Source organism: Saccostrea echinata, unplaced genomic scaffold, assembly GCF_033153115.1.
Source record: "Saccostrea echinata isolate AGI-Se365-2 ecotype Australia unplaced genomic scaffold, CSIRO_AGI_Sech_v1 ptg000025l, whole genome shotgun sequence".
Taxonomy (NCBI): Eukaryota; Metazoa; Mollusca; class Bivalvia; order Ostreida; family Ostreidae; genus Saccostrea; species Saccostrea echinata.
The window spans coordinates 24,869,476-24,885,287 of NW_026889774.1; the positions used below are offsets into that span (position 1 = coordinate 24,869,476).

At 32.3% G+C, this 15,812-nt stretch overlaps 2 protein-coding genes across 5 annotated transcripts in view; both read left to right on the forward strand.

The window, feature by feature from the left end:
• LOC133192259 (prenylated Rab acceptor protein 1-like) overlaps positions 1-15,812 on the forward strand; it is an 82,170-nt gene that overhangs the window by 10,936 nt on the left and 55,422 nt on the right. The window lies entirely within an intron of this gene.
• Positions 478-15,812, forward strand: part of LOC133192256 (A disintegrin and metalloproteinase with thrombospondin motifs adt-2-like) — a 435,058-nt gene continuing 419,723 nt past the window's right edge. The window contains exons 1-17 of one of the 3 annotated variants that reach the window (XM_061328248.1): positions 478-1,030; positions 5,185-5,372; positions 5,476-5,565; positions 5,686-5,803; positions 6,834-7,014; positions 7,971-8,049; positions 8,146-8,223; positions 8,367-8,518; positions 10,861-10,895; positions 11,059-11,164; positions 12,621-12,803; positions 12,937-13,096; positions 13,213-13,332; positions 13,432-13,483; positions 13,712-13,828; positions 14,252-14,398; positions 14,639-14,825. In XM_061328248.1, coding sequence (XP_061184232.1) covers positions 910-1,030; positions 5,185-5,372; positions 5,476-5,565; positions 5,686-5,803; positions 6,834-7,014; positions 7,971-8,049; positions 8,146-8,223; positions 8,367-8,518; positions 10,861-10,895; positions 11,059-11,164; positions 12,621-12,803; positions 12,937-13,096; positions 13,213-13,332; positions 13,432-13,483; positions 13,712-13,828; positions 14,252-14,398; positions 14,639-14,823 — 2,112 coding nt within the window. In that variant the 5' untranslated portion in view covers positions 478-909 and the 3' untranslated portion in view covers positions 14,824-14,825. Of the gene's footprint in view, positions 1,031-5,184; positions 5,373-5,475; positions 5,566-5,685; positions 5,804-6,833; positions 7,015-7,970; positions 8,050-8,145; positions 8,224-8,366; positions 8,519-10,860; positions 10,896-11,058; positions 11,165-12,620; positions 12,804-12,936; positions 13,097-13,212; positions 13,333-13,431; positions 13,484-13,711; positions 13,829-14,251; positions 14,399-14,638; positions 14,830-15,812 lie in introns of all 3 variants that reach the window. The other 2 variants (XM_061328247.1, XM_061328250.1) reach the window with 2 other exon arrangements.

Here is a 15,812-nt window from a genome sequence, read left to right on the forward strand (position 1 = left end):
TAGGACCGAACAAAAAAACCTTGGTTTGATTTATTCAAATGTCTTTTGAATAATATTATGTATTTCGGAAAAATATAGTAGCCATGAAGTGGAACTATATACGAAAACTGCATTACAAGTATCAGCTTCTTTCCAAGTTTGACTTCTTACTGATGTTTCGAGACCAATTTCAACTGTTCTTAAAATAAAAAAGAGCCTCTCCCATGTTGCTTGGTTTAATTTGGAGAGAAAAAGTTGTTAAAAAACACTTTATTTCAAACTTCGGATAAATTCAAAACTCTGCATTCACTCCTAATATTCTTTAATGCAATATGAAATATTTTCATAATTACTTATATAATTAAAGTAGTCCCATAGCCCCTACTTTTGTCCGTATTTGGCAATACCTAAGCTTTAAGGTAAAATTGTGTATTGTGTGGCATATATATTATTTGAATACACACACGCACACAAAATCCCTTCCGGCCTCTCATCGCTTGTCAGAGCTAGGACGGCGGTTTATCATTAGTCCAGTGGGGCTAAGTCTCTTTAGTTTAGTGCAGATGACAGACTCGACAGACGGGATGTAGGGACATGGAGGTAGAGCACACAAAAAATCGAGTCTAGCTCGCCAGTACAAATTAGTGAACTACTCAGTAGTAAGAAACCAACCCTAATCGGAAGCTCGACTTTAAGCATTACAAAATTCTTTTAAGTGTTGTTGAATTCTTGGTCCGACTTGAAGGGAACGTTTTTATTTTTCGCTGATTTAATTCATAATTTGTGATATAAGCTCCCAGCTCAGCCTTTTTGATATTTTAACATCTAAAAAATCACAGGGAATTGTTAACATTTTGCCAACAGGTCAAACATCTTATTGCTACCTTGAATCCTGATGTGGAATTTGACTTCTTGATATAAAACAAAAAAATGTCTGTGATACAACGAGAAATGTTTGCTTCCAGAAATCCATTATGTACAATATTATATTTTATTTGGACTATCCACTTCTCCGGAGTATTGATGTTTGCTGGACATTTAAATGAAAAAGGTATGTGCATTATTTCAGCTATCAGTAATAAGGAAATTCCCGTAAAGAAAAAGTCACAATCTGTCAAAGAAACTTTTGACAGAACAGAAAACGCACATTGTATGCAATATTTGTTTGTAAGGAATGTTTGGTTTCACTAACACAGCAGATTCTACGGACATTGCCATTATAGAGCTATAATGTGCATATCGTGATAGATTTGTGCCAATAATGTCGCAAAAAGTAATGACTACCAAACCAGTGTGGCCAAACGAAGGAAAAGTGTGTCCTTGCAAGATATATATAGATTTGGCATAAACAATAAGTTTCTATCTATACAACACGACAATACTGTTCAGTAGGATCCTGATCGAGAGATTCCATTTGAATTTGTACAAAAATGGTTTGGGGAGAGGATTGGGAAGGGGGTTACTTTCTGAAAAGGAAAAGTTGCTACCTGTCTCTGAAACATTTCGGAAACAAAAAAATGTCGTACGTTTTCTATCAGTGTATCTTTGAGAAATATTTCAAGATAACGATGCTCTTTGCCATTCACTGGCCCCTTGAAAGTAAAAGTCTTTTTGCAAATAATATTTTAGACAATAAGAATACTGAAAACTACCAGTGGTATTCTCTTATCAAAAAGAGAACAAGATACCAGTATTAGAGCAATTCAGAGGTTAAATGTCATGCCCCACCAAACAAAAAAAAGGTACCGGTACTTCAAATATTCTTTGTTACGTTTATAAGTTTTTGAGGGAAATGTATTGTTAGTTAACATGGACAGAGGGTCTTTAACCTAAAAAGCACACATATAACAAAAAATAGAGGAATATGACATTTAAAGAATTTCATATGAGTAGGAGACAAAACTGCGCTGTATCCTAGCAAACATATACATTGCACTAGGACAGAGTGGTACAGATCTAGGCCGTGCGTAGATAAAACTAAGGAAGATTGGACAAAGAGAGCCCATAACTCAGTAAGATATGTATGGCAGCCTTAACTAAATCCTCTCTGTCTAAAGCTAAATAAAAGTCCGAGTTCCATACGTTAAAATTACCACATGTCATTAAATACACATTAAAGCTGTTCAAGTAGTACAGGATTATACCACAAATGCATAAAAGAAGTTAAAAATCTCTCAAGGCAATCTTGTCTAACGGTGTTTGTACTGAACATTGAAGAGATAAGACAAGGTAATTTGAATTTGGCAATCAAATTTTATTCAAAGTTGGCATAACTTGAATTCGTTTTGATTCTCATTAGTATTGATTACTCAGCACGACATCAAGTACGAAATAAAGAAATCTTAGCAAGCGTTGTACATTATTCTTATTTCAAAGATAAGTTCGTCAAAGTGGCATAATTCATTTTTGCAAATCAAAACATTTAGCCTTGGGTCACCAGTGTCATAGTGTTTTGACAAAGTAAGCTTTTTATATTTAAAAAAAAAATAATATCAGACAATAAGAAAATAAAGATGATAAAAAGAAAATTTAAAAAAAAATTCTCTAAAAAAATGAACAAATTACACTTGGATTGCATTTAAAATTTCTCGTCCTTTTGTCGTCTCATCCTTTTGTCATATCATATTTAACATCACTCCAGTAATCTTAAAACAAAATGCTCGTTAGCCAATGTTTATGGTGAAAACTGCACGCGAACAACATGCTGATGGCAGACAAAAAGAAACCGATGTGAGAAGCCATTATGCGTTTATTAATTATCTTATGTAACTATGTCATATTACACGACATTATGTGTATTCTTAATTGATAAAACTAATTAATATGCTATAAAGACTAGTGTTTGCTTTGCATTATATTGCAAACAATGCATTATGTAATAATATATGTTTTGACGAAAACAAACATATTTTCGTCGTTGGCAATCAGATGTAGATTTCGAATTTTATGCCATGCAGTATTTATCTGGAAATTGCATCTGCTTTGCGATTGTAAATACAAATTACGTCAACATACTTGAACCGGAAGTCATTGAAAAATTGAATATGTCGTCACGAAAATTTTACATTTGCCTTTTTTTGTCTCAACCAAAATGCAAATTAAGTTAAATATCAATATTTAATAAACTTTTATGTGTATATTTAGGATTTCATATAGGGTAATTTAAACACAACAGGTACAATCCCAATTTTATTAACATATATGTTAAATTTTCAAATTAATGTTATGGTGAACCAATGAAGCAACCTAAGTTTTTAGCACGCACATACCGTGAAAAATAAACCCTATAAGATACTTACCACAATGACATACTCCATTGATCTGTCAAGTTTGAAAATTAATTAAAAGATCTTTAAAAAGACATTTACATGATTGTGGTCGGTAATAAAATGTTGATACCAATCTGCATGTAAATATATGCAGATAACTGCTTCATTTTCCACTGACGACCATAGATTTCTGGTAATTAGACGCGAGGACTGTCCGTTCAGAAGAACAGGTGCGTAAATCTCCTCGCGGTTGCTAGAGGTGTTAAAATAGGCAACTTCGGTGGTGTTTACGAGACGGGTGAACAAGGAATCTGATTTATTACTTTATATACTTTTCATACATACTAACCTAGAATTTAGAAAAAAGGTTAGAATTAAATACCGAGAAACATATATTGCTTAATTATTTCATTTGAAATTCATAGCAGTCATTTTTTGACAGGCTTCAAGAATGTTCAGAAATACATGTATTATACTGCACTTAATGAAGTCACAATTGTGTTTCTAGAAATACATAGTGTTGTAATCAAACCTTGTTCAACGTAAGACTTTCTGCATTTGTGGAGAGTTCTTATAATATGTATGTGTGTGTACATGTATATAGTTTTATGACACTTATAAGGAAACAGAAGTTGAGTCAAGTTATTTTACTTGCTAATAGTGTGATCTGTGTCATATATGTTGGTATGGTCAATAAAAATAGTCTCACAGTCAAAAATAAACACACAAAAAAATCTCACAATCAAACTTGAAAAATCCACTAAAATAATTTGGAAATAATCAAAAACTTCAATATTCTGTAAACCAAATTAAATTTCTTACATAACGATGTATTGTGGTATTGTGAAACGAAATTTTGATTAGATCATATGTATAGAAAATTAAGAAGACTTGGATTCCATGATGGGAATCTGAACGAGAATGAATATATTCAAAATTCTTTTTGTTTGGACATTAATGACCATTTGTGTAATAAACAGGTAATTAACCACGTATCACTGATCCCTTTATGTAGATTTCATTGATAGTCTAATCATCGTAGCTCCGTAGCGTTTTCTCATACGGGGCACGCCCGTCCGACATCAAAGTATCACTGCCAAAAAGACTGATACAGGACCCAATGTGAAAACTAAGGACTATACTTGTGAGAGACAACTGACAGTTTTCATGGATTTTGGACATGAGACAATCAGAGATTATAAATAATTTTCAGTACCATTTTTGTCGAAGCAAGAAACGCTACTTATAGCAACTACATGAAATTATAATGGGGAGAAAAAGAAATGTTATATTCTGATGTCAAATTCTGTTAAAAGCAGGGAGATGAGACTTAAGTGTAGGTCACTTGGTTTCTTTAAAAGTCAGTACAGATAAGATTTTGACATTAAAATAAACACTCTATCATAGTCTGTGTGAAAGAAAGAAAATAATTCTATAGTCGTATAAAAGTTTATAGATTTTTTAAGTCAAGGTCATCTTAAGTCAAGTAAAATAAATTTTCATGAAAAGAAAACCCGAAGATTCTTGCACATCCCAAAACTAACTACAAAAAGTAATATAAAATATTTCTTTGGTTTTGTGGTTGAAATAATTCTATTAAATGGTATATTTTGGTTTTTAAAGAAAATATGTGGCCTCCTTAGTTTCAAATCAGAGCCTAGTAATTTCAGTTTAATATACTATTTTATGCTAATTGGTATTACTGACAATTTTTTCGGTAAGTCTTGCAATATATAAAATTATGATCTATTTTTGTTGCTACAAAAAGCTTCAACAATATGCTGACTTCTTGGTTTTAAATAAGAGCTCGGCGATTTCAGTTTTATATACTAATTTATGCTTATTGGGATTGTTGACTATGTTTTTTGGTAAATCTTGCAATATATGAAACTATAATCTTAATGATTCAAGGATATCTAATTTCTTCATTTTGCAGAACAAACTTACACGTTAAATATACCATGGCACTTTGGAAACTATCATCCCCGACACGTGCAATATACAGTTCACGGCATCCCAGAAATCCAAACATTAAGACTCAAAAGAAATGATAATATAAACATTAATGTACCAACATGTGTTATAGATCAAGGATTTACTGTATGTGAATATGGAAATATACAAGTGAGTACTTTTATGAAAGCGATTTATATTTTCTAGCGATATTGTATTCTTTTTTTGGCAACAAATATGCTACGGTCTAATGCCACAATTTTTTTTATTGCAGGATATAGCTTTTTATCATACTACCGATAAACAAGGGGCATTTTCAATAAGGTTAGACCGCGGGGCACCAACAAACACACAGACACAAGTGGTAAGAATCGATGGTTTCTTTTCTCTTAATGACACACCAAACTTCTGTATATGTAGAACAGTTAATGATGCCTTGTAACAGTGTCAATTTATTGGAGCATTTTTCTCCTGAAAATTGTAGGAAGGTGTTTTAGTGGCGGGAAAAGATGCGTTTGTCTTGGAGCCCAATGGTCCCCTCAGCCACACCCTTACCCCCGCACATAGCCATAGGATCATGAAGAGAAGCTCATATATCAATAGTAAGTAAATCTGAATTTATACCATCCCATCTTATCTATCTTATTGTCAACATACATGTATTAAAAATGCAGAATAAAACAACGGATACAATGCACCATTACGCATATGAAAAATTGACACCTAAACAAAGCACAAGAACTCGACGATTGGGTCGCAATGTCACAGGGAAACAAGACCAAGAACAATGTTGTTCCCTCCCACAACCCCTCTTTAAATCTATAGAGGCCATAAGGAACCGATAAAATTTCTCTGCCCCCGTATAGTTGCCGTATAAATCTGTTCGAGTTGTCACAAAAACTGCTTTGATACCTTTACAGTGTGATATATGGATAAATTAACGGAGAGTGGCCAAGGAAGCGTCTTCCGATCCGTCGTCATTTCATTGCTAAATGTATGTCATGTATAAGCTGGGAAAAAAATTGAGCTGATCAATATGATGTTCGAACCCACACAGTTACCCAGGAAGCATAATTGTTAATATTATTTAATTTTAAATAGATCATAAAATTTTCTCAAGTAATAAGGTTTTTCAAGAAAAAAAATAATGCTTATAAGATTAATATTTCCCTTCCTAAGTTTGCTAATTACATTCGTTTTTTAGCTTGTCAACTAACAATTACCGAAAAAGGTAACACGAGACATACACAATTCCTATTGTCTAATATAATTAACTCTTGTTGAACAAATGAGTGGAATTAAATCCAGCAGGCAGGGGCTAAACATTACTGTGATAAATCACACTTTCTTTTCCCAATGACATTTTAACTTCTTGCTAAAATAGTGTGAATTTTTTTAAAATATCAAACTTAGTGTATATGCAGATTTGTAAATTACAGAATCACGCTCTCTTCTATGTTTGGTTTCAGAAACGATTTCAAGACGCTTTATGCTAAGAGACAAGAAACTAATTGGGTGGATAATTCATGCAAAGTTTTCTTGAATGCAAATGATAGCAATAATTCTCTTTTACTCATCCATACTTATGAAAGAAACACAATTTTCACATTATTGCTATCCTTTTCTATGTAGACTGGCATACATCGACGGGTCGTCACGAAATGACGTATACAGATAGACGAATGGTCCATTTAACAGACAGACATACATTCCAAGATTTCCAAGATAACATGCTTCATGATATCAACTATAGCACAAAAAGACCGTATGTCGTGGAGGTGTTGGTACTCATAGATAACAGCTTATATCAGAAGTAAGTCTACAATACACGTAATTAAATGTACTGAAAAACATATAAGAATACAATATTCACAAATACATCTTATACCAGATGTATACAATGCTTTTATTAGGAGATTGCAATCTCTATATACAGATTCGCAACTGCTCATCAGTAAGCATACATACAGATTCACAGACAACAGGTTGTATTGAAGAAAAAAAAAACATACAAACTCGAAAACAACAGCATGTATAAGAAAATATTCACAGATAATAGATTGTATTAGAAATAAGCATACATACAAGCAGTGAACAACTTTTATCATAAGTAAAAATGCATACATATTCGCAGAAGAAGAGCATACATACATCAGCTTGTACCAGAAGTAAGCTTATGTGTAAATTCTGGGACAGGTTGTATCATATATGAAAAAGGAAATATTCCTCATGCTAGAGGTGTGAAAATTTAATAAAAGAACCTTCTTCATTAGAATTACAAGACCAATAGTCTAGCAGGGAAAACGATAGATTTTCTATAACAGTTCTGAACTAATTCTTATATTGAAATTTGCTGTACCCACAAAACGAGTATTACATTTACTGAATGACAACTGGATATAAGATTTTGTAGACATATTTCGAGACAGCATGTGAACAAAAAGTACGTGAATAAGGGACCTACAGGCAGCAAATTAAAATTTTTGAAAAATCCTCACTGACAATTATGTAAAGAAAGATTCACGAATTTGCATTAAAAATAAAGGAAATAAGAAAAAAATTGACAAATTTATATTCTATATATCTACATCTCAGAAAACACTTAAAAATCTACAAGGAACTCTTTTTAGACATTTCCTTCTCAAGATCAGCTAAAGTAGAAAATTATATGTTTAGCAGATGATACCCCCACTTAATCCTTATATCAGCTAAGTATTATTGACTTTTATACATGCAATCTATATATGTTTTTCCTCCTTTTTATTGTAGATTCTACAAGAGACATGGGGGTGACGAAATGGAAACCATGACAAAACTTAAATACTATTTCGCACATATTGTAAATGGTGTAAGTATTTAGTTTACATTTGGTATTTTTAATAGTTTACAGAAGGTTATAGGACCATATCACTGATGGGTATTAAAATATAACTTTCAATTCCAGATGGATCTTCGATATTCTTCAATAAATAATACCGGGTTTACCATTTCTATCCGGCTGGCCGGTTTCTTCATTGCTAAGGTAAGACCTCTGACTGACCTGCACAAAATTCAGGTCCTTCGTCAAAATTCGTGCTCGGTGAATTTATTTTCAAGTGTCAGAAAAACGTTTTGGAACGCTAGGCGTCGGGATAACTTTTGACAGATATTAGCATAACTTTGCAGAATGTCAGCGATCTTCCTTTTGTGATGACGTACAGGCAAGGTGGCGACAGGCGTTCTAAGGTGGACGGAAGCTCTACGCTTCTTGGACTGACCAACTTCTTAAAGTCAAAGAAAGATTTACCACACCATGACCATGTCATGCTATTTACCGAGTAAGTCAAGAGGAGGGCAAATGATTTTCCTTGCATATCATAACAAGTGTAGTCAAATAAATGTTTCATCTAAACAAATAGAAAATTTCCTTGCAATTTATCATTTAAAACTTGGATTGACACGTTGTACCTTTTGTATCAACTTTGAATACATTTGACATGAAATTATTCAAATTCCAAATCTAATTTATACTGATTGTCACTTGTTAGACCAATACGTTTACGAAGAATCAAGACCCCTCTGTGTTCCTAGTTTTCAAAGTTTTAAAAAAGTCTATGCATTATGGATATAGAGTGGTGTCTATTTTTCTCTCGCGAGGAGATAATCGTGACGGTGATTACAAGACAGTTTTTGTCACGTGATAAATTGACATGTTATTACCCTCAAGATATTTAATCATCCAATGGAAAAGCGAACTGTAATTCAATTCACTTCTTTAAAATTCAACATCAAGATGTTCCATTCGGATTCTATTCACTATTAAAATTCGTGCTTATAAAGTAGTCTAGATTAAAAAAGCAATGAAGGAGCAATTTGAATTACAACAAATTTTTTAAAATTTTATTTCAGCATCCGTGTTACTACATTTTCTGTATAAAGTATCATTGATAAAAACGTTTTAAAGATTACAGACCCCTGTTCTTAGAAAAATGTTATCAACTACATGTATGCTGAGCTCTATGATTTCGAGTGTAAGAAGGTCGTTTTGTTATGTGTGACACTTCCTTACAGAGAAAATTAATGTTCTAGCACATCATTCACAAGCAACACCTCTGCAAAATTACATAAACTAAACTCTATATTATGAAACTGGTGCATTTTATTTCCGCAGTTTCCAAAAAATTACATACGTTTTCTCATTTAAAAAATAAGGTTTCATCACATTAAAAATGTCTTTTTGGCAACTTTTACCTTATCTGCAATATTCAAATAATTTTCCAATTACTCTTTTAGTTACATGTAGTTAGTTTTTAACCCACATAAAAGTAATATGCTGGTCCTAGCTCAATATGTAAAGACTTTGGTACAAAGATACTGGTAAATCAAGATGAAATAGTGGTTAAAAGTAATCTACAAGTATTCAAAATGCAGAAATGAAAATCAATTTCTTGCATAAAAGAAAACTATAAACTCAAGAAGATTCTAATCTATCTAAATTCATTCACATTGAGTTTGAGAAATATAATTGTACTTAAACTAGTTTCTGACTAGAGAAATGATTATTGAGAAGAAAAAAGAAAGATTGTGTTTCATGTAGGTCATAACATTTTTCGTTTTCACTAGAATATTAATTCTGTTTACTTGGAAATATGTAACTCATTAAAATTGCTGATCTTCATTTGATGTCAACTTTATTCTCGATTTCAGAAGAATTATGACCAGAAACTCATTAACACCATTTTTCTGTATCCGACATGTCAAAATCGTATAATGATACTTCAATTTGCATGAAACTAGGCAAAAATGAATGTATATTCGTGGGGGCTTTCTCATTAGTAAATGATTTATTCTTTGTTTACACTCTCCAATTAAAAGTCATCAGACTTTGAAGTATTGTATTCCTTGTAATACTTTCACAAATAATATTGTCTTGCGACCTAACTCGATGTTATATTTAGACTTGACGCATTATTCATGTGTGTCACGTTTTATACTCCACAATATGACATTTGTGAAATGAGATACATTGAGAAGAGTTCAGATGCAAAATGTTTCATAAGAACACTATTTAAATGTAAAAAGTTTCAAAACTGTCTATTTAAATCGTTCCAGAACACAATGTCCATCAAAACATGATGAATAACAAGTTACTACTTTTCATGTGTCAAAACGGTCCTTCAAATTTAAGTACTACGGCATTTAAATAAGTTCTTTATATATATAATTTCAAAGTACCTCGTTAGTTTTATTAGTATGTACGTAGCTGGTGTTTTACATAATGTTGGCCAGTTTCGCAATTATAAAAAAAAAGTGCGAAGTTTTCCAGAAAGATTTCCATCAAAATATGATGAATAACATATTCTACTTTTCAAGTGTCAAACCGTCCTTAAAATGAAAGTACTTTGGTATTTCAAAAAGTCCTTTACATACATAATTTTAAGTACCTAGTTAGCTATTTTCTTTTTTAAGTATGTACGCAACCGCGCCTACGCAACGAGTGTTTTACATAATGCCAAAGTACTTCTTTCGCCAGTTTCGTAATTAAAAAAATAATTTAAAAAAAAAACTGCGAAAATTTCTGTAGAAACGTGTACTGCACTCACATGCCTAATGATAAAAAAATAATGAAATTAAATGAAAAGAAAATAATGTGGTAATTTTTTTGCTTCCTTTTTAATAGATATGACGCTACAAATGGCAGGGGATACATATTAGGTATGTTATAATTCAATTAGTTTGCTAGTGTTCTTAAATGTTTTCGAATAAGTTGAGAAGATACTAATACATAGGTATATTATAATCGGATATCCCATAGTAATTTTAAGCAGTTACCCTTATTGCATTCATTGTATTTATATAAATATGATTTCTCTTTTAGGAACGAGTTACCTTAGTGGTATATGTACAGCAATGAGTACTTCTGTAATAGTGGACCACGGGTCCTATAACTCGGCTGGTATCGCAGCCCATGAGCTAGGACACAAGTAAGTAGTCCCTTGGTGCTATTATAAGGGACTGTTCAATTTCTGTCTGAATCCCTCCACTCTTAGTATCTCTTTTATAATTATAAAAAATAATATGTAGAGATCGTCAACCATATGATGAAAGCATCTCTTTTATCACAACGGTATATTATTCGGTTTTCAAGGTACTAATTCTATGTATCATACTTGTTCTTTCTTTTCCTTCAATTTTTCCCTCCCCGATCATTTCATTTATTTCTTTGTATCGGATAAAGTGAAACCCACTGACTGTATGTACATTTCACATATGATCCTAATAGATAGTTTGAATTAACTAAGTCTTATACTTGATCACAATTCCATGTGTAATTTTACAATAAAATTTGGTTGTAAAAAACTAATTAATGATATTTATGTACATGTACTAGTGGCAATGCAAGAAAGGTACTTTTAAGCAAGAAGCGCTGTAATCTCAGGCATTGCAATGCAGACTTATAATGGAAAAGTAATCAGTTACTAAACGTCATATAAAAAAAGGTTTTAGTTCCGAAATTGTGTTATGTTTAAGTGGCGAGACAAGCAGACTTAACTGTATTTGAAAATGTCTCAAATCGAATGAGAAACGTGTTTATCTTCCTTGAGAAAAAATCGATAGTCTTCCTTATTTATCATAAATAGAGAGAAAAAATATGCTGTCCAAGTACTTAATGATTTTTTGCCACCATTTTCCCAGTGGTTGAGAAATATGCCAGATGATAAAAAAGAAATTTGTAGATTTGACAAATAAACGCGATATGACATGTTGACAAAATGCATATCAACACTTCTTGATGTTATAAGAGGAACATGTTTTCTACGGTGACTTGAATTTTTATTTGTAATTTGCATACTAAGTATGTTGTAAGCTTGTAGTAAACACAGCTTATTTCAAATGTAAATTTACTTTAGCCCGTCTGTCTAATTTCTCTGTATGACAGTAATTGCCCTATATACGTAAAGTGTTTCGAAAGATTGTACGGTTAATATACAATTTTGTAACTACAAACTTATTAAATTTATATAATTTATATAACAAAACTTCGAGTACCACAAAATGCCCCTTAAAGAATTATATAAAGAACTGGCTTATAGTGCACGTTGGCCTTGTCACTAAGTCGCATATGTATTAGCAGGAGAAAAACTCTGTCAGCTTAGAAAACTAATTCATGACAAAATATAAGTTTTGAAATCAATCAAAATAAATATTTTTATAATTGCATATTATTTTATGAATAAATTTGAAAGTAAAAGAATTTTGATCATTTTTTTTTCTCTTCTGCCAAAACAATTTCAGTTCAAATGTTGAAGATTTAAAGTTTTAATCTGACTCTTGATAGAGGCCATCATTCGATATGACAATGAGATATTGCCTAAAAGAACAGAGATATTGCCTAAAAGAATAAAACATCATTTCAAAATGTTTCCTTTCTTAAAACAGTCTTGGAGTAATTTACCATGATGGTGATGACAACCCGGTATCAAGACGTTGCCCACGTGAACTGAACTACATCATGGCGCCATCATCTGCAATTATAAACTCAAAAACCAAAGAATACAGCTTCAAGTTTTCCGATTGTTCCATAGCTCAAATGGAAGATCATGTTAATTTACTGACACAAAGGTGAGACTCCAGACAAGGAAAAATAAATACATCGGCTCACATATTATAGTCTTGGTTTAAAAAAATAAAATTAATAATGCCTAATTTTGCTGTATGACATTATCATTTATTAGTATATAATTTCTGATTTTAGAGCTCGAATTTTCCGTAGAAAAGGTAATTGTTTAGCTGATGACTCTGGTCCATCTTATGCTACAATGGTGGTAAAACCTTATCTCAGTATCCCTCCAGGACAATTAGAGGATGTTCATACTCAGTGCAGGCAATTGTATGGAAATGAATCCTTTATGTGTGTAAGTAAATCTTTGTGTTTTGTTGATTTTATTTTAATTGCAATTTTATTTTGAAATACAAATAATTTATATCAGATCTGCGTACACAAGTTGATATCATTTCTAATAATCTGCAGCCACCTGCAACAACGGACGAAATGTGCTACAAAATGTACTGCTTTGATCCCGGAAGGAAGATGTGTATTACCGGAAGTGAACAAAGAGCTGCTATGGGAACTTCTTGTGGTGATAAGAAGGTAAAGATGAGAGGGAACATCTCACTGTGTATTTTGTTTAAAAAAAGAAATCAATATATGAATCAATCTTTGTACTTACACTTCGTCTTTGTATTGTAGTGGTGTAAACTTGGAAAATGCGTTCGTGATGAAAAAGCACCAAATGTACCAGGTACACACAAACTTAGCTGGTATTAAGAATTTCAAAATCTACTGTCTGTTCAGTTACCCTTGAGATATTTATTTTCTGCCTATTATTTATATCTTCTGTTTTCGGTTTCCTTTTTTACTTCTAGATTTTTATTACCTCTTGGGTGTATATTACATTTATTTTAGATAAAAGTGCGGTGTAACAATTTGTAAGACATTTGCTAATTTCACACGTCATTTTCTTTCTCAGACAATTGTCCATTCCCTGATGTTCCTCCCCCAAGAGCGTCTTGTAAAGAAGACGCCTCACCAATGCAATGCCAGGATCCAATATTCTATAAAAGATGCTGCCAATCGTGTAACAGAAGTAAGCAGCCAAATCAGTTGTAGAATTAATAGTGCAGTCATGACACAATGCTGTGTAGACATTTACAATTGCTATAGACAAAACATTTTTATATCTTTTATTTATTTATCATTTGCTTTTCCACTACTCAGCGATCTGATGGGTTTAAATATATGGATATTTGAGGATTTTAGAACAAAAGCTATATCTATAGGGCTTTTATAGAAAACGGCTTACAATAAAATTATCAGCTGTCTTTATATACAATAGCTTCTACTATAGAGTACCTGCTTAACCCTCTATCCATAAAAAACAAATCTTGGACGCCAAAGTATAGCACTTACTTACCTACAATATAACTAATCACACGTGAGAGCGCCGTTATTTGATGCTTGGCAAGGTATTGGCATGGCTAACGTTATACTTGCGCTTTCTTACTTTCAGATTTTACTGAGGAGGATTTTTGCAGAGATTCTAAAATTTTAATAAATGGCTTTAAATGCGACCAATTTATTGCAAAATATACACAAGAGATATGCAATTATGACCCTAATGTCAAGAACTTTTGCTGTGCCAGCTGTAAAAAGTCTAGTGAGTACACATACGGATTTCATAATTTTTTTATTTGTTGTTCTTTTATTTGGCAATTTGCTCATACTTGGACAATAAATGCTTCTGCTTTTCAGACTTATAACTCCCCTCCGCGTGTTTTATTTGCAACGTTCATATTACTATGTAAAAACAATTTTACAAGACTTAAAATTTCCAATCCTCTGATTTACATATAGATATATTTTATCAAATGTTAACCATGTTACTTTTTCATTTTAGTTCCGTATGCGCCTACGCCGCCATTACCTACCCGCGCTGTGCCTATGAACTGCCAGGACAATCTGTTCGTGAGAATAAACAGCCTGCCTTGTGAGGCATTTGTAGCCAAAACTGGTCTCTGTGACAGACCTATCGTACAGCAACATTGTTGTGAAAGCTGCCAAGCATGGAATTTAAAGAAATAAAACACTGTAACCAGAGCCCACTTTATTTTTTTAACTTTCATTAAAGTACCTCCACCAAAAATGGGAAGAAAAGTTATGTTTTCACCAGCGGAAAATATCTCTTAATTTTGAATGACATATGTTCAGGAAAAAAATATGGAGCGACAAAAAATTGGTCAGATTTTAGTATGTGTCTTAAAAATGGATTGAATTGTTTCCATTTCTTTTTAGAGAATTCGTATAGGTCTATGTCGTCTGTTTCTAAGATACAAACGCATCTCTGAATGTTATGAACGATATACATGATCGGAAACATTTTGAAAAGATTGTATTGGGGTGGGGTGGAGAGTATCGTTGACATTTTCATCAGAACAACATTATCGCACTTCGAATAAAGCTGACTTTTGGTAATATTGACAAAGCGAGATAAGTCATGATTCATTAATAGCCCTAGTGTGTTTTATTTGATTTCTTGTATGGTTACTAAAACTTCAACAAGCAAAATTGATGCAAAGCATCAAATCGGCCGCAAACAAAATTTAGCATTTCAAAAAGTACTTTCACAATTTTAAAAGCATCCATGCAAAAAAAGCACAAGATACTCAAAGCTTGAAGAGTGATCATTTTTATTTCAGACTGTCTTCAAAGTAAAATAAATAAATAATTTAAGAGAAATGAAATAAATAGAAAATTTAGTGCATTTGTTCATCAAATTGACTCATAGGTGTAATAGAGTCTTTGATAAATGATAAGAATTTATTGTCATCAAAATGAAGATGTGGGCGATACCCTGGATCTTTGTCACATGACGATGCTCATGATTTCTGGAGAATAGGTCAGTAGGCTATGCTGCAAGGCGCGGTGCAAAATGTAGAAAAAAAAAATTATCCTTGTGTCATTCGCAGCTGTAGCATATTCAAAACATTTTTTACTAGTTGAACAACTTTTCAATTTTTAATCATCATGCACTTTTACCACTTAATTATTATCCGGAAAATCAAAACGACTTG